Genomic DNA, 23,065 nt, shown 5'->3' on the forward strand with positions numbered 1-23,065 from the left:
TCTGTTATCGTTAAGTTGCCCCAAAAATTTGTCTAGCTGTGATGTGGAGCCTTGCTCCTGTTGTCTCTTGTTTGAAGGTTGCTTTTTCCAGACGGCATGTTTCAGCTCTTTCCAAAGATGCTCAATAGGATTTAGGTCAGGGCTCATAGAAGGCCACTTCAGAATAGTCCAATGCTTTCCTCTTAGCCATTCTTGGGTGTCTTTAACTGTGTGTTTTGGGTCATTATCCCTTTGCCAGATGCAGTAAAGCAGCCCTAGAACATAACAGAGCTGCCTCCATGTTTCACAGTAGGGACAGTGTTCTTTTCTTGATGTGCTTCATTTTTCCGTCTGTGAACATAGAGCTGATGTGCTTTGCCAAAATTGATCCATTTTTGTCTCATCTGTCCATAGGACATTTTCCCAGAAGCTCTGTGGCTTGTCAATATGTAGTTTGGTAAATTCCAGTCTGACTTTTTTATGATTTTTTTTTTCAACAATGGTGTCTTGGTCATCTCCCCTGAAGTCCACTTTGGCTCTTACAATGACAGATGGTGCAATCTGACACTGATGTTCCTTGAGCTTGAAGTTCAGCTTTAATCTGTTTAGAAGATTTTCTGGGCTCTTTTGTTACCATTCATATTATCCGTCTCTGTTATTTGTCACCTATTTTCCTCCTGCGGCCACATCCAGGGTGGTTGGCTACAGTCCCATGGAGCTTAAATATCTAAATAATATAAGCTGCTTGGAGATGGTCTTAGAACATTTACCTTTAGCATGCATGTCTATAATTTTCTTTCCAATCTCCTGAGACAACTCTTTCCTTCGCATCCTCTTGTCCATGTTGAGTGTGACACACACCATGTCACCAAACAGCACAGTGAGTATCTGTAGCCCTCTATACAGGCCACGCACTGATTCCAGGATTGTAGACACCTGTGATGCTAATTAGTGGACACACCTTTATTAAACATGTCCCTTTTGTCACATTATTTTCAGGGGTGCCATCATTTCTGTCCAGGCCGATTTCATGAGTTTTATTTTTTTTTTAATTCTGTAGAAGCATGGTTGAAAAGCAAAGTCTGACTTTCATTGGTTCATTTTCATAGATTTTTTATTTATTATTACTTTTGTCAGATTCAAGTTATTTCTGTCACCATTGTGGGTTTTTCTCTCATTAAAAAAGGGGTGGCAACAATTTTAACCACGTGTGTATCTTTGCATCATCAGATTTAAATTGAAGTTGTAGCTATTGTATTGCTTTAACACTATAGACACCTCATACCATTTTGTTACCAATAAATTCATTTTAATTAACCCCACTAAAACCTACCTGGTGTATTTGAGTCCAATATTTTGCTTTAAATAATGGTTCTTTGGCTGCATAAATTCCTATTTTCCATCTATTAGAGCTAAAGCCCTATTTAATTACTGTTTCTATTAAACCTATTAGTCTGGTAATTTTCTTGGAACACTAAATGTGACGGAAAGAGGGATTGTGTCACCTTGGCATAAAGCCAAGCACATATCTCTACGTCTGTCCTGGAAACCTCAGCGCACACATAAATCAGCCATCATTATTCCCCACAGCATGTGACAGCTGGAGAAATCATAACCTTCTAGCAGGAGCTGGAGACAATGTGGTTTTAATGTGAAACCCTCTTGAATAACTGCAAAATTAAAAATATTATAGCAGAACAGTTTGGGATGATCAGCATTCGGCTGGGATGCAGGCATACCTACATTTGCAATACATAAGTAACAGGATTATTCAAAATAGGCTGAAGACCAGTTGTTGGGTTGTTTTATTAAGGCCCCGTATCAAAAATTAAGGGTAGTTGGATATCACAAAGAAGGCGAGGATTTTCAACCAAAGTAGAATCACCTTCCAAATTTTACATTAGTGACATAATTTGCAGAGAAATTATGTGGATGGTTGTAATTATATCTCCAATCTGTCACAATTCCACTCTTCAATGTGTCTGGGATGCCGTCCAATCTAGTGCATGGACATGCTGAGCTGTCGGCGTTTTGATTGACAGCTTGGCCTGCCAATCTGAGACTGGGTGATTCTGGGCTACCTTAAGCTGGGTACTCAGTCGTACATCTCTGTCAGATGTACATTCAGCTCTGTGCGATTTGTCTCTCTGCTCCTTGTGTTCTGTTTTTGGATCTTTTTGCTGCTTGACCTTGGAGTTCGTTCTGACCATCCGTTTTGTCTGCTCCCTTTGCTCTGATCCACTTTCCTCCTGATATTCTGACCTCGGACTGTTACTTGACTATGCCTTTGTCTCTTTCCTGTTTATGACATATCCTCCTGGCATTTGACCTGTAACTCCTTGACTATCCTGACTCATGGATTGTCCTCAAGAAGTGACTCAACATCACACGATCATACTTGACCCATGACACATTAGTCGATCACTAGGTTGACTTAATTTCAACAGGTAGTTGAGCTTTAACCCTTCCCTGCATTATAATGAGGTGATAAAATGTAAAAATTGAAAAGTTCCCGTGGACATTAATGTCAAAATCAATATGGTCTTCGAGGGGTTATTGTGTTCTGGCTCATAGATATCCAATAATCTTTACAGGGTTCTGAATAATTTATTTGGTTAGTGTTCCACAGTAATAATCTGTTCACAGGTTGTCCTCCTTCTGGAATAGAGAGAAGAGCATTAAGCCTTATTCAGATGTCCAATTTTCTCACATACGAGAAAAAGGAACAGACTATTTTGATCAGAGTATGATCAAAATGTGGTCCGCGTGTCATCAGTTTTTGTCATAAGTGGAGAAAAAAAGTTTCTCCACATTCTTCTTTCTGACAGTCCATGAAATCGAACCCATAGTCTTGCATTGTGAATTTTGATCAAATCAGGACAATCGGGCAGCATGGTATTTCAGTTGCTAGCATTGTTGTTTTGAAGTGCTAGGGTCCTGGGTTCAAATCCCACCATGGGGCAACATATCCAAAAAGTTTGTATGTTATCAATGTGTTTCATGGGTTTCCTCCGGGAACACCACTTTCCTCCCAAACTCCAAAGACATACTAATAGGGAATTTAGATTGTGAGCCCCAATGGGGACAGTGGTGATAATGTATGCAAAGTGCTGCAGAATATGATGGTGCTATATAAGCCAAGTATTATAATAATAATTGTTCTCAGCAGCACATCGCCCAATGTAAACCGGAGATGTGCTACTGATAACATGATATGGAGACAGATTGAGCTATTAGTAATTGTTCTGTGCCAATAATTCTTCATCAGCCTCTGTAAAGAGGCCCATGCTCAAGTGCCGGATGACTTCAATATAGACGATGGTGCTCGTTTAACCCCTTCAACCTCGAGCCTGTTTTCATCTTCCTGACAAGACCAAATTTTACATTTCTGACCAGTGTCACTTTATGTGGTAATAACTCTGAAACACTTCAACATATTCCAATGATTCTAAGACTGTTTTTTCAAGATACATTATATTTCAAGATAATGGTAAATTTTGGTCGACATGCTTGTCTTTACCTATAAAAATATCACAAATTTGACAAAATTGTGGAAATTTTGGTGTTTTCAAATATTGCAAATTTAAGGTCTTAGGCTAATTTCACACTTGCTTTTTTTTCCAGCGCGTTTTTAGCGCAAAAAAACGCATAGAAAAAACGCATACAAATGCACACAAATGCTGCGTTTTTTTCAAGCATTTTTATGCGCATGCAGGAAAAAAACGCAGCGTTTTTGTGCGTTTGTATGCGTTTTTTGTGCGTTTGCGTTTTTTTACAGATTTTGGAAAAACCCCCCAAAAAAGAAAAACAAACCATTCAACAACACACAAGACCAATGGGACTTCATTGTGGGTGTGGTATGTTAATATATAGACCCTGTCTACAGTATTCTTCACATTTGCTTGATTCTTCTCGTGACCATGGATCTGCGCTGGAAGAGTTTTCACTTCAACTTGGAATTGGACATCGCGATGGCTCAGGCATATGCAGTTGCTTGCCATGAACAAAGGAAGAGAGAGAGGCAGCGAAAACGGCAGCGGCGGCGTATGTGGATACATCCGATTGTTGAACTCCGGGAGAGCCGTGGGGCATACCACACCCTCTACAGCGAGCTCCAGGCAAACCCGGAGAAATTTACAGATTATATCGGGATGTCCCAAGAAAGTTTCAGGGATTTGCTTGCTCGTGTCCAACAATCCATCCGGAGACAGGACACACAGCTCCGTCGTGTGATTCCTCCTGAGGAACGGCTACTGGTGACATTACGGTACGTAATATTTAAAAACCAAGGGGTGTGGTCTGATTGCTTTTTTTTTTTAAATTTAATATTCAAAACCTTGGGTAATTAGTTTTCGTGAATGTACTAATATTTTATTTTATAGTGTTTTAAAATAATATACATAAATATTAATTTAACTTCTTTCTCTGTTCACAGATTCCTGGCAACTGGAGAAACCCTATCTTCACTACACTTCCAGTTCCGTATTGGAATCTCTACCTTGTCTGGAATTGTTGCGGAGACCTGCCGGGCTCTCTGGAATGTTCTTTGTCCAGAATTTATGCCCCTGCCCACCGCTGAAAAGTGGATGGAAATTGCTGACAAATTCTGGACAGTATGCAATTTCCCCAACTGTTTGGGAGCTGTTGATGGTAAACACATACGGATCATCAAACCCAAAAGAACGGGATCTGAGTACTATAATTACGAAAAGTACTTTTCAATAGTACTCATGGCCATTGCGGATGCCGGATGAATGTTTGTAGCAGTGGACATTGGAGCCTTTGGCCGTGGTAATGACTCACAGGCTTTTAAAAACTCAGACATGGGCCGGAGGTTGTATGGCAACCAATTTAATTTCCCTATGCCACGGCCTCTTCCTCACACCGAAGCTCCGCCACTGCCCTTTGTAATGGTTGGTGATGAGGCTTTTCAAATGTGCGGAAACTTACTGAAACCCTACTCCAGCCGGGACTTGGACCACACCAAAAAAATATTTAATTACAGGCTGACCAGGGCCAGAAGAACTGTCGAGTGTGCTTTTGGGATTCTTGTCTCCAGATGGCGAATTCTGGGCACGGCCATTAATCTTAAACTTGAAACAGTCGATGAGGTGGTGAAGGCCTGTGTGGCTCTACATAACTTTGTGATGGCTAAAGAGCACCCGACCTTTGAACTGGACGATGATGCTCCTAACCCATTGCCTGAATTCACTCAGCACCCTCTCAGGTCATCAGTTGAAGTTGGCCAAATGAGGGACCAATTTGCGGCCTACTTTATTTCTGATGTAGGACGGGTGCACTGGCAAGATGAAATGGTGTAAGAATGTTTTTGTTTATGGTAATAAAAAACCTTATTTGATACCATTACTGAGTGCACTATATTTTTTAAACTCCAATTAAATAAAAAAACTTCCCATGTATAACTGAAGTTTTTGATGTTCACACACCTGGGCAGGTAAATACACATATGAGTTAAAATGCAGCATTGCTAGTCTGCGTGAAATATATTGGAACGAGCAAAGCTGCAGGCCATGAATCAGGAAACCAATTTTTTTCAAGAGAAAATTGTCCAACTAGTTGTAAAAAAAGTATGTGATTTTTTTCAAAACCCAACCCCAATGAAAGTCAATGGGGAATACAAGTCAGCATTGAGTGGATGAATGTAATCAGCTCAATTCCAACTTTTATTTAAAATTGTGGTAGTGTAGAAATAGACAAGTTTCAACAGTTTGTTTTTCATGAAACCAGATTCTAGTTGGTAAAACTAGAGTTATTACACTAGGCCTTGGTATGACTATACTAGTCCGTGTTATTTCACATATGACTATACTAGGCCTTGGGTTGGTTTTTAACATGTACCCATCAGTGTGTGTGAGCGGCGCAAACAACATTAATGAAACTTTGTAATGGTGAACCACAAATGTAAATTTATTTTTAATCACAAAAATAAACAAAAAAATTATTTTTTCCGGCGTTTGGGGGCAGATGGTTTCAATTTGGGGGTGTGCAGGGAATATGCAACACTTGCAGTTGAAGACGGTGTTTGAGGGGAAGGGGCAACAAATCTTGTGGGGGAAGGTAGTCCAGTTAAGGGAATTAAACTAGGAACACTTGGAGGAGAGGAAATCTGTTCAGGTACATTTGTTGTAATGGCATGTCGCCGTAGGCTTGTGTGCCTGGACCGACTTTGGCCCAATGCCCGCCTCGATTGATTTCGCCTTGAACTTGGGGCAAATATTGAGTGTAGGTCCCCCGTCTGCTGGGGTGGCTGCTGCTGCTGCTGAGGTGGCTGCTGCTGCTGAGGTGGCGGCTGCTGCTGCTGAGGTGGCGGCTGCTGAGGTGGCGGCTGCTGCTGCTGAGGTGGCGGCTGCTGCTGCTGAGGTGGCTGCTGCTGCTGCTGAGGTGGCTGCTGCTGCTGAGGTGGCTGCTGCTGAGGTGGCTGCTGCTGCTGCTGCTGAGGTGGCTGCTGCTGCTGCTCTTGGTTGGCAGTGCTCGTCCTTGCAGGAGGACTGGTGGCGGCAGTGATGGTCCAGGTTTGCGGAGTGGTGGTGGCAGGGCTACTACATGTTGTTGTAGCGGCAGGGCTGTTCCATGTTTGCCTAGTGGTGGCTGAGCTCCACGCATGCATGGGAGTGGCGGTGGTGCTCCAGACAGGAGCAGCGCTTGCCATGGTGGTGTCGGTGAAGTGACCAGCTGCACTCAGACTTGTGGTGGTGTAACGGTGGGTGTCCTGGCTTTGAATAGAGGTGTCCGTGCAGTGGTATGCAGCACAAGTCGGTAGTGAGGTGAAGCGAGTCAATGGTGGCACAGGTGGAAATGACACCACTGACTGCTGACCGTACCGATTATGCTGCATAGCCTGCAAGAAAGCATTGTTGCAGGCCTGCAGCACATTCAGCTGTTGCTCAGGACTAAGGTGTTCCGCCATGCCCTTTTCAATCTTACTAAAAAAATGGTGTGCTGGTCTGTTGAGGTCAGCCTCCAGACGGTCAAGGCGCTGTTCTACAGAATTGAAGCGGTGTTCAAAGTGGTTAAAACCACGTTCCATGAGTGCAAAACCGCTTTCAACTCTGTCGGACAGCGACTTTAGGCTGGAATTAAAGGCCTCGCTCAAATGCATAAACTCGGGCAAGACATTCCTGTCCAAGGCCCTCTGCCGCTGGCGGGTAGTGCCCGCATAACCAGTGGCAGAGACCTGGGACAGGGGAACACCTGATGGCCCAGCTTCCTGGTCACCAGCTGTGTGTGTGGCTGACCTGCAAGGTGCTTCCTGGCTGTCGGATGGCTGGGACGGGTCAGAGGACGTCCGAGGAAGGACCGCTCCAGGGCCAGGTTGCAGGGTGCTGCTCCAGGTGCTGTGGAAGAAAGGAAAATCATTACTACCATGCCTTTACAAGAAGCATCAGCTGTGGATTAAAAACACAGATAAAAATAAAAACCCAAAATTTATAATACTTACGATCTCGTGGCAAGGACCGGTCTTAGGAACTGCAACGCGTGATAGTGACGGTATCTAGTTCTGGTCCTTGACGCAGATCCACTGAGAACCTGGCCCTCAGCACGAACATCACTGTTGAAGCGGTCCTTGATCGAACGCCAACGTGTTCGGACTTTGTCCACTGTTGGGAAAAAAAAAACAGTGCCGTCAAGGACAACAGTCACTGCGGCACAATATAGCAATACAATACTCAAAGCAGTCACTGTAGAGCCCGATGACACTGTTGGGTTTCCTGCTAGAATATACCTAGCACGAAACCCAACAGTGCCGTCAAGGACAACAGTCACTGCGGCACAATATAGCAATACAATACTCAAAGCAGTCACTGTAGAGCCCGATGACACTGTTGGGTTTCCTGCTAGAATATACCTAGCACGAAACCCAACAGTGCCGTCAAGGACAACAGTCACTGCGGCACAATATAGCAATACAATACTCAAAGCAGTCACTGTAGAGCCCGATGACACTGTTGGGTTTCCTGCTAGAATATACCTAGCACGAAACCCAACAGTGCCGTCAAGGACAACAGTCACTGCGGCACAATATAGCAATACAATACTCAAAGCAGTCACTGTAGAGCCCGATGACACTGTTGGGTTTCCTGCTAGAATATACCTAGCACGAAACCCAACAGTGCCGTCAAGGACAACAGTCACTGCGGCACAATGTAGCAATACAATACTCAAAGCAGTCACTGTAGAGCCCGATGACACTGTTGGGTTTCCTGCTAGAATATACCTAGCACGAAACCCAACAGTGCCGTCAAGGACAACAGTCACTGCGGCACAATACAGAGCAGGGAAATACTCACTAAACGCCTTTTTGGAGGATGCTGTGGCGCTGTCCCAGCCATCCATCAACGCTGCGGCCACCTCATTCCATAGCCGCCGGGTCACCACATTGTCCTTGTACAGACGGTCACGGCTGTCCCACAACGGCGCACGCTCCTGGACCAGGCTGATGAGCTGCTCATTATCCAGGTAGACGTCTTCATCCCGTTGTGGAACCTAGACAAAACACATTCATTAGAATAATCAAATTTAAATTGAATAAAAAGTTACAAAAAAAAGAAACATAAAAAAGAGTAAAAATAGAAGATAAAAAATAAAAACATTACAAATCATTTGATACATACATTCCGTATCACCACCGGGACTTGGCTTCGCTGCTCCTGCTCTTCGCCCTCAGTAGTCCCGTCCGCAGAAGATGATGATGATGATGTCTTAAAAAAGTTGAAAAAAACGTAAGAGATTTGGAGTAGCAGCAGATATACTTACCAGATGCACGAAAATAATCACCTCACGGTCTGCTTGCGCCAATTCCTGCCGCAATGGGGAATATTCGGATTCTGAAGACATACTGCATGTAAAAATAATAAAAATCATTAGTACATACATAATTTAAAAGGACAGGCATATAATGTAATATACTCACATTCTTCGCTGATTGAAGATGGGTTCCTTGGTGACTGTCTGCTCTCCAATCTGTCAGTGTAGTAGTGGCAGAGTTTTGGCAGGCACCTCCTTTATATAGACTTTTTTTTTTTGACTTTAGAAGTTTATAACTAGTACAACAAGTGGACACCACCAAAAGTGCCAAAAAAACGCAGCGCTAAAAAACGCATACATAAGCATGCCAATGCGCACATATGTGCACCCATAGACTTATAATGGGTGTCTTGCTGTAAAAAAACGCATTGCGTGCGCATGCGTTTTTTTGAGGCAAGTCGGAAGCTCAAAAAATGCAACAGGATGCATTTTGTGCGCCCGAGCGCATACCGCAAAAAAACGCATGCGCGGAAAAACGCATACAAACGCATGTGTATGCGCACATAAGCGCATCCCATGCAAAGTATAGGGAAAAAAATCGCATGCGTTTTTTAGCGCTAAAATCCAGCAAAAAAAAACGCAAGTGTGAAACCAGCCTTAAATCATAGTTATACCACACAAAATACAGTTGCGCTCAAAAGTTTACATACCCCAGCAGAATTCTTGCTTTCTTGGCCTTTTTTCAGAGAATATGAATGATAACACTAAAACTTTTTCTCCACTCATGGTTAGTGGTTGGGTGAAGCAATTTATTGTTAAACTACTGTGTTTTCCCTTTTTAAGTCATAATTCAACTCAAAACATCCAAATGACCCTGATCAAAAGTTCAAATACCACATTTCTTAATACCTTGTATTGCCCCCTGTAACATCAATGACAGCTTGAAGACTTTTGTGGTAGTTGTGTATGAGGTTTTTTATTTTCTCAGATGGTAAAGCTGACCACTTTTCATGTCAAAACACCTCCAGTTCCTGTAAATTCGTGGGCTGTCTAGAATGAGATGGCCTTTCCAGAACCTTTACTTTGCTCTGCTGTATCCAATGACAGGTCAACATGTCCTTGTGTTTTGGATCGCTCTCATGTTAGAACGTCCAAGTACGTCCTATGCTCAGCTTCTGGGCTCATGACTGCAAATTTGCCTCCAGTATTTGCTGATAATGTGCTGCATTCATCTTTCCTTCAACACTGACCAAGTTTCCTGTGCCTTTGTAGCTCACACATCCACAAAATAACAGCGATCCACCTCCGAGTATTTTGGCATGCTTGGAGGTTTAGTTTGTGTCAATGCAGCTGCATAATTTGGGGCTGCTGGACAGGCTGAATACATGTGAGGAATGCCTGTTTGTTAGGGAATCCCCACATGTATTCAGGCTGTCTAGCAGCCGCAAATCATTCAGCTGCTTTGACACAAACTAAATCTCCTAGCATGCCAAAATACTCGGAGGACACGTGAGCATGCTTGGGAAAAACCGAGCAATGAGTATACTCACTCACCACTACTCCCTACACCTTGCCCTGGGCAAGGCTGCCTGGGCTCTGCTCCCTAAACAGGAAGTGCCTGTCCTATATCCCTAATGCTCTGCACTGCCCTACTCTAACTCGTCCACACTGAACAACTCCCATGCTGCCTGTACCTTACAACACTCCTATATACTGTATACCGCTTCACAGAATTTTAAAACATTGAGACAAGAAAATGAAAAAATGACTTTTTCCATCAAATATGTTGAATTAGCACCAAATTTTACATTTTCACAAGGGTAACAGGAAAAATGGACCATACAACTTGTCGAGCAGTATCTCCTGAGTGCACTGGTAACACACATGTGGTGAAAAAGTACTGTTTTTTTTACACACGGCAGGACTTGGAAGAAAAGGAGTGCCAATTGTATTGTGGAGCTTAATTTTGGCTGAAATAGATTGCGGATGACATGTCACGTTTGGAGTGATACTATTTTGGAAACTACAACATTCAAAGAATTAATTTAGGGATGTATTGAGCATTTTTTACATTTACTCAATTCATAGAATTGCATAACATTGGACTGAGTAAATGAAAATTTAGAATTTTTTTCACTTAAATGTTGCTTTGGCACTAAGTTTTTAATTTTTAAAAGGAATAAAAGGAGAAAATGAATGGTACAATTTATTATGGAATTTCTCCCAAAAGCGCCAATACCCCATATGTGGCTGAAAACAATTTTTGAGGAGCAGTGTAAAGCTCAGAAGAGAAGACACGCCATACCGGTGTACAGGTGCTGCTGAAATGGCTTGAGGGGGCCATGTCATAGACCTTGAGGTGACTGTTGTGAGTTCATTTTCCCCTTCACCATTGAGGTCTTATGAACTCCCTCTTTTGGTGAAGGAAGGTAGTGAGGCTGATTACCAAGCACCTGAGCTGGATGATGATGACTTGGTGACGGGAATTGCTGACTGGATATAAGGCAGCCGACGCCCTTCTGCCTTGCTGGTGATTTCCCTGAGGGATTCTAGGAGACCAGACTGATTCCTGCTCCTCAAAAGCTATGTTTTCTGCTCTGCTTTTTGCATTTGTGTTTTGGTTTTGTTTTGCCTTGTTTTTCTGGATTTCCGCCATTCCCTGCTGGGGTGAGCTGAATTCCTTTTTGCTCTGTCTTCAGAAAATACCTGAGTACTGATATAGTCTTTTTGAAGCCTAGCGTCTTCAGGGCTTTTTTCCTTATCAGTCTGTTGGCTCTTGTTTTGATAGGGTTTTGGCGGATTGCAGACAGCAGCTTTTCTATCCTGTCCTATTTAGTTAGCTTGGGCCCCATCATTTGCTCAGCCTATCTTTCTATCTGTGTGAGTGTTTTTTCATCTTGCTTCACCGTCATTATATGTTGGGGGCTGCCTATTGCTTTGGGGTCTGCTCTGGGGCAGTTTAGATTTCCCTTTCTGTCTTTAGACTATGTAGTTCTCCGGCTGTGATCGAGGGGTCTAGGGCACCGTAGGAACCCCCCACGGCTACTGCTAGTTGTTGTTGATAGGTTCAGGGGTCTGCAATCCGATAGCTGCCAACTTTTCTGGTTTTCAGGACTTGGCTAGTATTTCTGTTTTTGCCTCCTACGGTGACTCATTCATAACAGAATCACCAGCCATACCGCAGATCCTAGGGTACTCAATAGCAGGAAAGAATTGTAAAAAAAAAAAAAAAAAAGTGTGTATATTTTTTCCTCTATATCTCTGAGGCCATAGGGGGAATTTTTTTTTCTTTCTCAATGGAGATAAAGCAATTGTCTGATCGTGTGGAGCAGCTCGCTGCGGAAGTGCAGGGAATTTCCGCCTACCTTGCTCATTCACATGCTGCTGAACCAAAGATCCCTACTCCTGATGTGTTTTTTGGGGATCGGTCTAAATTTTTGAATTTCAAAAATAATTGTAAATTATTTTTTGCCTTGAAGCCTAACTCGTCAGGGAGCTCCGTGCAGCAGGTTAAAATTGTCATCTCTTTGCTGCGTGGCGATCCCCAGGATTGGGCGTTTTCTTTGAAACCAGATGATCCTATTCTGACTAATGTGAACGCATTTTTTCAAGCCTTGGGGTTGTTTTATGACGGACCTAATGCTATTGATCAGGCTAAAAAGACCCTGTTGGCATTGAGCCAGGGTCAAGATTCTGCAGAATTGTACTGTCAAAAATTCCGAAAGTGGGCGGTCTTTACTACCTGGAATGATAATGCCTTGGCAGCTCTCTTTCGGAAGGGTTTGTCAGAAGCCCTAAAGGATACTATGGTGGGAGTTCCTGTTCCCTCTGGTCTTGACGATTCTATGTCATTAGCCATTCAGGTTGATCGGCGTTTACGTGAACGCAGGACTGCACGAGAAGTGTTGCCATCTGTTGAACAAGTGTCTGAACCTATGCAATGTGATAGAGTTTTGTCCAGGGAGCAACGTCAGGAGTTCAGAAGGCGTAATAAGCTGTGTTTTTTTGTGGAGATGCCTCGCATATTATTTCTGTCTGTCCTAAATGAGAGAAACGTTTTGCACACACCTTTTCTGTGGGTGGTGTTCAACCTAAGTTTCTTCTGGCAATTACTCTGATCTGCTTCCTGTCCACATTTTCCGCCAAGGCTTTCGTGGATTCGGGAGCAGCCCTGAACCTAATGGACATGGATTTTGCTAAACGTTGTAGATTTCCGATGACACCTCTGCGGACACCTATCCCTTTGAGGGGGATTGATGCTACTCCTTTGGCGAAAAATAAACCTCAGTTTTGGACCCAGGTGGTAATGCGGGTCGCCCCAGACCATCAAGAAAATTGCAGATTTTTGGTGTTGCATAATTTGCATGATACCATTGTTCTGGGGTTTCCCTGGTTGCAAATTCATAATCCAGTTTTGGATTGGAAATCTGTGTCTGTGGTGAGTTGGGGTTGTCGGTGTGCCCTTAGTGAGGCTCCGTTTTTTTCCACCTCTCCTCAGTCGCATGATGTTCCTGACTATTTGGCGGACTTTTATGATGTATTTAGTGAGAATGAGTCTGCGTCTTTGCCTCCTCATAGGAGTTATGACTGTGCAATTGAAATGAGCCCGGGGTGTAAATTTCCCAAGGGTCAGCTCTTCAATTTGTCTGTACCCGAGCACGAGGCTATGCGATCCTATATTAAGGAGGCGTTGAAGAAGGGTCATATTAGACCATCCTCTTCACCCTTAGGTGCTGGGTTTTTTTTGTGGCCAAAAAGGATGGTTCATTAAGGCCTTGTATTGATTATCGTGCCCTCAACAAAATTACTATTAAATATCAGTATGCGTTACCCCTGATTTCGGATCTATTCTCCAGAGTTAAAGGTGCTTGCTGGTTTACCAAGCTTGACCTCTGGGAGGCGTATAATCTTATCCGCATTAAGCATGGGGATGAATGGAAGACGGTGTTTAATACTCCGGAGGGACATTTTGAGTACCTGGTGATGCCTTTTGGGCTCACTAATGCCCCTTCTGTCTTCCAGTGCTTCATGAACGACATTTTCAAAGACTTTGTGGATAAATTTTTGATTATCTATCTGGATGATATTTTGATCTTCTCCAAGGATTGGGATTCTCATGTGGAACATGTTCGGACTGTGTTCCGGATCTTGAGGGAGAATTCCCTGTATGTGAAAGAATCGAAATGCCTTTTTGGGGTACAGAGCATTTCATTTTTGGGATTTATTTTATCTCCGTCAACTATTGAAATGGACCCGGCCAAGGTACAGGCCATTTATGATTGGTTTCAGCCCACTTCTTTGAAGGCCCTCCAGAAGTTTTTGGGCTTTGCTAATTTTTATCGGAAATTTATAGCAAAATTTTCTAGTATTGCCAAACCATTGACTGATCTGACTAAGAAGGGTGCTGATGTGTTGAATTGGTCTCCGGAGGCTGTTTCTTCCTTTCAGGAGCTGAAGCGAAGATTCACTTCTGCCCCGGTTTTGCGGCAGCCTGATGTCTCACTCCCGTTCCACGTAGAGGTGGACGCTTCTGAGATTGGTGCAGGAGCTGTTTTGTCCCAAAAGGATCCTGTAACATCTAAAATGAATCCCTGTGCTTTCTTTTCCCGAAAGTTCTCTCCATCTGAACGTAAGTATGATGTGGGGAATCGGGAACTGTTAGCCATGAAATGGGCATTTGAGGAGTGGAGACATTGGTTGGAGGGAGCTAAACATCAAAGTCGTGGTCCTCACTGACCAAAAGAATTTGATTTACCTGGAGTCGGACAAACGCTTGAACCCTAGACAGGCTAGGTGGGCCTTGTTTTTTACACGTTTTGATTTTGTGGTCTCTTTTCTTCCTGGCACTAAGAATGTCAAGGCTGACGCTCTCTCTAGGAGCTTCTTTGCTGATTCTCCTGTGGTGACCAAGCCTGCTACCATCTTAGGCGAAGGGGTAGTTCTTTCTGCCATCTCGCCCGATTTGAGACGTGCTCTGGAAGAGTTCCAGGAGGACAAACCTGAGCGTTGTCCCAGTGGAAAGTTGTATGTTCCTGACCAGTGGAAGAAGAGAGTGATGTCTAAAGTTCATTGCTCTGCATTGGCTGGTCATCCAGGTATTTTTGGTACTAGAGATCTGGTGAGTCGGTCTTTTTGGTGGCCCGCCTTGTCTCGTGATGTCAGGAATTTTGTGCAGTTCTGTGGGACTTGCTCCCGGTCTAAACCTTGTTCTCGCTCTAGTGGGTTGTTGATGCCTTTGCCGGTCCCCAGGAGGCCATGGACCCATATTTCAATAGATTTCATCTCTGATATGCCTGTCTCTCAGAGAATGACTGTTATTTGGGTGATTTGTGATAGGTTCTCTAAGATAGTTCATCTTGTACCACTCCCTAAGTTGCCATCTTCCTCTGAGTTGGTGCCCCTGTTTTTGCAACAGGTGGTTCGCTTGCACGGGATTCCTGAGAACATTGTATCTGACAGAGGAGTTCAGTTTGTGTCTAGATTTTGGAGGACTTTCTGTTCCAAGCTGGGAATTCAGTTGTCCTTCTCCTCTGCTTTTCACCCTCAGACCAATGGGCAGACGGAGAGAACAAACCAGGCCTTGGAGTCGTATTTGAGATGTTTTATTTCCGCTGATCAGGATGATTGGGTTTCATTTTTGCCCTTGGCCGAATTTGCTTTAAATAATAGAGCTAGTTCTGACACTTTGATGTCACCTTTTTTTTGTAACTTTGGGTTTCATCCTCGATGTTCTTCAGGGCAGGTGGAGCCTTCTGCCTGCCCAGGTGTTGACACTGTGGTGGAGAGAATGCACCAGATCTGGGACCAAGTGGTGGATAAGTTATCTTTCTCCCAGGAAAAGGCCCAGCGGTTTTCCAACCGACATAGGACCATTGGTCCCTAGTTTAAGGTTGGTGATATGGTTTGGTTATAATCAAAAAATATCGCTATGAAGGTGGCTTCTCCTAAGTTTAAGCCTAGATTTATTAGACCTTACAAGATTTTGGAGATTATTATTCCGGTCTCTTTTCGTTTGGCTCTTCCTGTCACATTTAAAATCCATAATGTGTTTCATAAGTCCTTGTTGAAGATGTTTGTTGAACCAGTAGTTCCAGGGGTGACACCTCCGGATCCCGTATTGGTTGAAGGTAACATGGAATATGAGGTAGAGAAGATACTGGATTCCCATCTGGCTAGACGGAGACTCCAGTATTTGGTTAAGTGGAAGGGTTATGGTCAGGAGGATAATTCCTGGGTCTCTGCCTCTGATATTCATGCCAAAAGATTGGTGCGTGCCTTTCATCGGGCTCACCCTGATCACCCTGGTGGCATGGATGAGGGTTCGGTGACCCCTCCTCAAGGGGGAGGTACTGTTGTGAGTTCATTTTCCCCTTCACCATTGAGGTCTGATGAACTCCCTCTTCTGGTGAAGGAAGGTAGTGAGGCTGATTACCAAGCACCTGAGCTGGATGATGATGACTGGGTGACAGGAATTGCTGACTGGATATAAGGCAGCCGACGCCCTTCTGCCTTGCTGGTGATTTCCCTGAGGGATTCTAGGATACCAGACTGATTCCTGCTCCTCAAAAGCTATGTTTTCTGCTCTGCTTTTTGCATTTGTGTTTTGGTTTTGTTTTGCCTTGTTTTTCTGGATTTCCGCCATTCCCTGCTGGGGTGAGCTGAATTCCTTTTTGCTCTGTCTTCAGAAAATACCTGAGTGCTGATATAGTCTTTTTGAAGCCTAGCGTCTTCAGGACTTTTTTCCCTATCAGTCTGTTGGCTCTTGTTTTGATAGGGTTTTGGCGGATTGCAGACAGCAGCTTTTCTATCCTGTCCTATTTAGTTAGCTTGGGCTCCATCATTTGCTCAGCCTATCTTTCTATCTGTGTGAATGTTTTTTCATCTTGCTTCACCGTCATTATATGTTGGGGGATGCCTATTGCTTTGGGGTCTGCTCTGGGGCAGTTTAGATTTCCCTTTCTGTCTTCAGGCTATGTAGTTCTCCGGCTGTGATCGAGGGGTCTAGGGCACCGTAGGAACCCCCACGGCTACTGCTAGTTGCTGTTGATAGGTTCAGGGGTCTGCAATCCGATAGCTGCCAGCTTTTCTGGTTTTCTGGACTTAGCTAGTATTTCTGTTTTTGCCTCCTACGGTGACTCATTCATAACAGGTGACAACATCAGAATCCCCCATAAGTTGCCCCATTTTATTAACTACACCTTTGCCGACACATGTAAACTGCAGTCACGGCTGCCACTAGGAATTTCGGGGCCCCATACTGTCAAAATTTTGGGGCACCCTTGAGACTCCACCCAGACTCCACCCCCAGTTCCACCTCCACCCCCAGTTCCTCCTCCACCCCTCGAACCTTCCACAATCCCACCTTGCATTCTTGGAAAAGCTTCACTTCTGCACTACGTCCTCACCAATCACACATTAACACCATATCACATACACAGCCATCAGCTTTTGTTTTCACCAAAAGATTTTTTTAACCTGCCACCACGACAAGGTAGACTCTTTTGGCAGGGCCCTACTCTACTCTTCTCAACACTACATGATCCTGCAGCAACAGGGAGTAAATCACTGTTGAATGAGCCTTAAAGGGGCTGTCCAGTCTAAATTCACAAGCCTGCAGTCCCTCTATGGGTCACTATTTGACTGCCGACCTGCAAATCCTCACAGCATAAGCACTGTGCATGCGCTGCGAAGATTCGCCAGTCTCAGAGCTGGGAACGGTAGTCACATGGCTGCAAGGGTGTGAAATGTGGACTCATGGACAAAATCTGACTATAGGAACTGTTGGTGAATATCGGTCTGCACTTGGACCGCAGTGCATTGGCTGGCCGCGTGTCTCCTGACATGAACTTAGCAGAATCACAGCATGTATGGGGATGCTGGTCAGTAGATCAACGCCCATTCTGTGCACTGCTGTGCTAGCGCAGCCCGATTTCCCCCTTTCAAAAATTACACTGCCATAATAATAAAGATGTTTCCCAATCATATATACCTCCTTTCCATCCCCCAACCAAAGCTTATAAGCTACTGGATGATCCTGAGCACTGCTGCCTGATTTTGTAATTGGGCATTTAGTTTTGCAGCAGGTCAGGATCATCCAGTAGCTTATACATTCTTGGGGAGGGGAACAGAATGAATGTATCATACAATCATGTACTGAAATGGTGCACAAACTAAAACATGGACTTATTAGTTACTCACACAGCCGGTGTTGCCGCCGCACCCATCAACCAGTCAAGAAGAATCTAATGGTTGTCTTAGCCTGCCCCCCACCACCTCAGCCTGCCCACCAAAGAAATGTAAACAGTGTATATGATTACATAAATAATAACCAATTATACACCACTAAAAATTATCTTTACTGGTAGTTATTAAAAACCTATAAAGTCTAAAACGTAAATACACCTCAAAACATAACTCAAAGTGATTATATATAAAAAAAAAGTAGTCAAGAGTAAAGGGCGATTACCCGATTTACTTAGTTTTCTCACTTTTATAGCGTCATTAATTCCACAAATCTTTACATTTGCCAACTATTCTTGTTCCTACCTGTTGGCGCCGTCTTGAAATGCACCCAATAGCCCTGGTTGTCTTCGCCACCTCCTCAGCCTCCCCGCAGCAAATTCCCCCTGCGGGACGCAGACTCACCCTAGCAGCCTCCACCTTCTGGATGCAGACTCCACTCAGCAGCCTCCTCTCACTAGCCTACCCTCACTCCACTCAGCAACCTCCCCTCACTAGCCTCCCCTCATTCTGCTGGAGGCAGCCCCCCAGTCACCACTAGCCTCCCCCGGGTCCTGTTGGATGCCACTCCCCAGTCCCCACTAGCCTCCCCCTGGGCCCTGTTGCACGCAGCCCCCCAGTCCCCACTTGCCTCCCCCTGGGCCCTGTTGGACACAGCACCCTAGTGCCCACTAGCCTCCCCCTGGGCCCTGTTGGATTTGCAGCCCCCCAACCCCAGACCCCACTAGCCTTCCCTCATCAGCCACATGCTGCCAGATGCAGCCACCCAAAGCCTCTTCTCACCGGATGCAGTCTCCTCACTTTCCTCTGCCCGCTCACCTGACAGCCGCCTCAGTCATCCTGCTCTCCTGGCTGCCGCCTCAGTCAGTCAGTCAGCCTAATCGCCCGCTTGCCCGCTTCCTCAGCCTTCTCACCTGCTCGCCCACAATACATGTGGCACGTCGCTCTGCTCCAGAATGAGGAAGTGCAAGCAGTGTGTCATATGACGTCAGGAGAATGATGCTCCCGAGCTGGCCGCAGTTTAAAGGTACAGTGCCTATTTCTGTCCACCGGATGCATTAACAACACTGTAGGTGTATCTTTAAATCACCACAGTGCTGTTGTGCATTTGGTATGCAGCAGCCTTGAACAAAATGTCCCACGGGCCCGGTGATCAGAAGCAAAGAGAGGGAGGCCCACCTTGTGCGGTCTGCCAGCGTGGCCCCTTTTTGCATCTGATCACCGGACCCCATAGAGTAGTAAGTGCAGTTATGCCCTGATGGCGGCCCTGACTGCAGTACTTTGCTCTGACCTCTGCTGTGCAGAGAGAACTGCACAAGCACAGAAGCGCAAAGGGGAACACTGTGTGGATGACTAAGGACATGTCATCCAAATGAAGCAAGAAAGAGGAAGACTTTGCAAAAGAGAAGAACCCAACCACATCCAGCGATGCCCATCGGGCCAGACCAACCTGTAGGTGAGTATAGTAAAAGGTATTTATTTATCTTTCATGGTGATTTGGAGTCATATGTGCAGCATTATAGAATGCTGTCACATGGTCCTGAAAGATGGTGGCCATAGGTTACGTAGGAAGGAAACTGATGACAGGTTCACTTTAACAAGTTTGGGAAAATTTAAGATAAAATGTCTTTTAAGGCCCAAATAAATATTAGACTGTTTGCACAAAAATGTATAGCAATTACTAGTTGTTTAGAACTCTGACTGTGCTAGATGTTGTACATGATGCACACTGAGCGATGTGTAATAAATTTTTCAGTGCCAATGTTTTCGGCAGCATTTTTTACACAGGACTTTATCACAAACCTGGAAAACCCTCTACCTTTGGGCTAACCCTCCAATATCGACAAGTTTGGTTGACCATCTAATATGTACGGTGTCCCCGGATAGATTTGTCAGGGGACATAAGAATCCAGCATATTCAATTTCAAATTGCTAATCTTTTGGTTCTAGAAGAAATAAGCCGCCATCAGAGAAGTGACACAGAGGAGGTCTCATGTATGGGAGAGGCAGGTGACATAACTGTTAGATGAACCATCGTTTGTCCGATAGCCATCAAAGGTGTCTTGGCTTTAGTTTTGACCATTGATCAGCAAAATTAACATTAGGAAATTTGAAATATAAGTTTGAATGGGTATTACTATTTTAGTCCATACTTGCTAACTCTTTTGGAACATCCAGGAAGCCTCCAGTAAAAGCAAAGACTTCCTAGACTATCAGAAGAGTTGGCAAATCTCATGGGTGCAGTACATATTTTCCTAAACCTCTCAAAAGCTGTTTTACTGGAAGGTTATCTGCTTTTGGTTTATGGATACTTTATGTATTGGACTCTAAGACAGAAACCAAAATTTAGAAGTGGGGGTATTGAAATAGTGGAGCCCATCAAAAAGAGGTCACCGCACCGTCAAAACAATGCATGCGGAGGCTTCCGCATACATCGGCATGGCCTGCGTACCCAATGCTAAAGATAGGGTACGCAGGCTGCATGCCAACGTAGGCGGAGCTGAATGGAGGAGGCACGACAGGGGGCAGAGCTTCATGGAGGAAGTCCGCATCCCTCCGCAGCTCCTCCATACGCTAGTGTGAAGCTAGCCTTAGCCAGTTATGAATCCACCTTACAGTTGCCTTTTCCATTCCATACTTAGTCATTTTTCAGTAAGGATTGTGTGAGATACTTTGTCAAATGCTTTGCTGAAGTCAAGATTTACTATATCTACAGCATTTCCCTGATCCACCCAGTCAGTGATTCTGTCATAGAATTGTCATATTCCATGGGCCAATTCCTATTAAAGAGATAACAATTGAAATTCTGTAAAAATTAACACAACTTTAAGAATTAACATTTGAAACACTTTCATTTTTCATTTTTTTCCCATATAATTTCTTAGTTTATATTGCAACAGATTTAATGCAAAAAAAATGCTTTGTGTCCATAAAATGTCCTGTGCGGGGTTAGAATTATCTCCTGGTAAGAGAAGTAAATAAAAAAAATAAAGAACAGAATATATTGCTTTTTCTAGATTTAGATGACAAGTTTCATATAGATTTTCTCATCTGTGGCAGTTTAAGGATTCCCATTCTCCTTTAGGACAAATTCACTTTCCATTTCCGTGAAAAGAACATTTTAAGAGGAAATACATTTGGTTTACTCGATTAATTTTAAGGCAGCGCTGAAATGAAATTTTATGTGTAAAGTTAATAGACACCGATAAATTTTTACACAACATCAAATATGCTTAAAACGCTTATAATATATGAAATTACCATGTAGTTAAATTTAAAGAGTAAATTCTAAAGCTAAATATGAAACTTTTATGAATATTTAGATTTTGCTTTGTATTTATGTTGCATTGCTTTTTATTGTTTCATTCGTCATTTGGAGTTTTACTGTTCATTAACTGCTATTTTAAAATTTCTTAAGAGATGTTTTTATTAAGTTTTTTGCCTTGCACTAAAGGTATGTGTTGGAAATAATTTCCTATATGAAAAGATCTAATGTAATTCCACTGGATAAAAATATAACATTATATGTCACCAATAAAATGCCATTGGAAAAAGATGCAGTTGACTGGGATTTACCGTTTTTAAAATATGAAAAATATTTAAAAAACACAACTTTTGCCCCCTTAAAAGTAAAACAACAAAAAAATTAAAAATACACATAATTGGTATCACTGCATTTGTAAAAGTCTAATCTGCCAAAATATAAAATAAATTATTCTGATCAATAAACAGCGTAACATGAAAAAAATAAAAACGCCAGAATTATGTTTGTTTTGCCATCCGCAACATTGCAATAAAATGCAATATGAGGTGATTAAATCATTGTATCTAACCCAAAATGATATCACTAAAAACATCAGCACAGCCCTATGAAATAAAATGAAAACTTTATGGGTCTTAGAAAAAAATTTTCTTACAAAATTTCCAAACTTGATTCACCGTTTAAATAAAAAAAAACTATACATGTCTTTATCTGCGTATTCGTACTTACCTGGAGAATCATTGTCAGGTCAGATTTACCATATAGTGAACATAGTGGGAAAAAAATAAAAAACAATTGTGGAATTGCAATTTCAACGCACTTAGATTTTTTAGTTCCTTTCTAATATATCACATGATAAAATGAATGATGTCAATCAAAAGTACAACTCATCTCGCAAAAAATAAGCCCTCACATGACTATGTGGATGGAAAATCAAAAAAGTTATGGCTTTTGGAAGAAGCGGAAAAAATGAAAATGAAAAAACAGGAAAAATGCAAGGTTATGAAGGGGTTATGGGATGTTCATCTGACTCTAGCCTGCCTCCTCATCAAGGCTAGCATGAACAACACTAGTCTTGATGAATTGGTGGCCTATGTAAAGAAAATATGGCAAATACCAAGATTTTTTAAAGCTGAATATGGTCTGCAGTGATCTATTTTGTAAGTACTTTAAACAGGTTGTCTATTCCAAAACTCAAAGTATGCAGTTACTCTGTGTGACTACAGACTTGTCATTTCCCCCAGACCAATCACTGTGCGCTGCGAGGTTTTGCCGATTTCCGAGCCGGGACCAATGAGTATGTATGCAATATGCATACTCCTGGACAGTGGGTGTGACCTCGCTCCATATATTTGTTTAGAGCGAGGCCACGTCCCCTGTATAGTGACGTGGCCGTCCCGTGGACATGGCCATCTAGCAGTCGTGGCCGTGGATTCACTCAATACAAGTGTATAAAGCAAGGACGTGTCCATTAGTTGAGCTCTGGCCTGTAGCATGCATAGGTAGGGGCAGGGCCGCACCTATAATGAGGCGATTTGCACCAGTTGCTCAAGCGGCAGGCAGCAGGGGGCGGAATTATGCGCTCCTCTACCCACAGCACCTACAATTTAGCCTCTGCACGCTGATGCTGCGGTCGTGCAAGAGGCTGTAATTTATGCGGTCACAGGAGGGAAGGTGTCAGGGCCCCCTGATCATGTGACCCATGACTCCTCCCCTCCTGTGACCTCATCACAGGTTCTGTGAGCATCATTCCTTGGTTTATGCAGGACTGCTGTCTGTCATCGTGAGTGAGTTACTTGCGTGTGTGAGCTGTGATAC

At 43.5% G+C, this 23,065-nt stretch overlaps 1 protein-coding gene across 1 annotated transcript; it reads right to left on the reverse strand.

The window, feature by feature from the left end:
- Nucleotides 1–5,879: 5,879 nt before the first annotated feature.
- LOC141101003 (uncharacterized) lies at nucleotides 5,880–8,798 on the reverse strand. Its single transcript, XM_073589785.1, has 4 exons — nucleotides 8,613–8,798; nucleotides 8,289–8,484; nucleotides 7,439–7,598; nucleotides 5,880–7,334 (listed from the first exon to the last, which is right to left on the reverse strand). Exons 2-4 carry the CDS (start codon nucleotides 8,332–8,334, stop codon nucleotides 5,939–5,941), a joined length of 1,602 nt encoding a protein of 533 aa, XP_073445886.1. The 5' UTR covers nucleotides 8,335–8,484; nucleotides 8,613–8,798; the 3' UTR covers nucleotides 5,880–5,938.
- Nucleotides 8,799–23,065: the final 14,267 nt, after the last annotated feature.

The sequence above is a fragment of the Dendrobates tinctorius genome, unplaced genomic scaffold, assembly GCF_039654945.1.
Source record: "Dendrobates tinctorius isolate UK_male_01 unplaced genomic scaffold, ASM3965494v1 ptg000113l, whole genome shotgun sequence".
Lineage (NCBI taxonomy): Eukaryota > Metazoa > Chordata > Amphibia > Anura > Dendrobatidae > Dendrobates > Dendrobates tinctorius.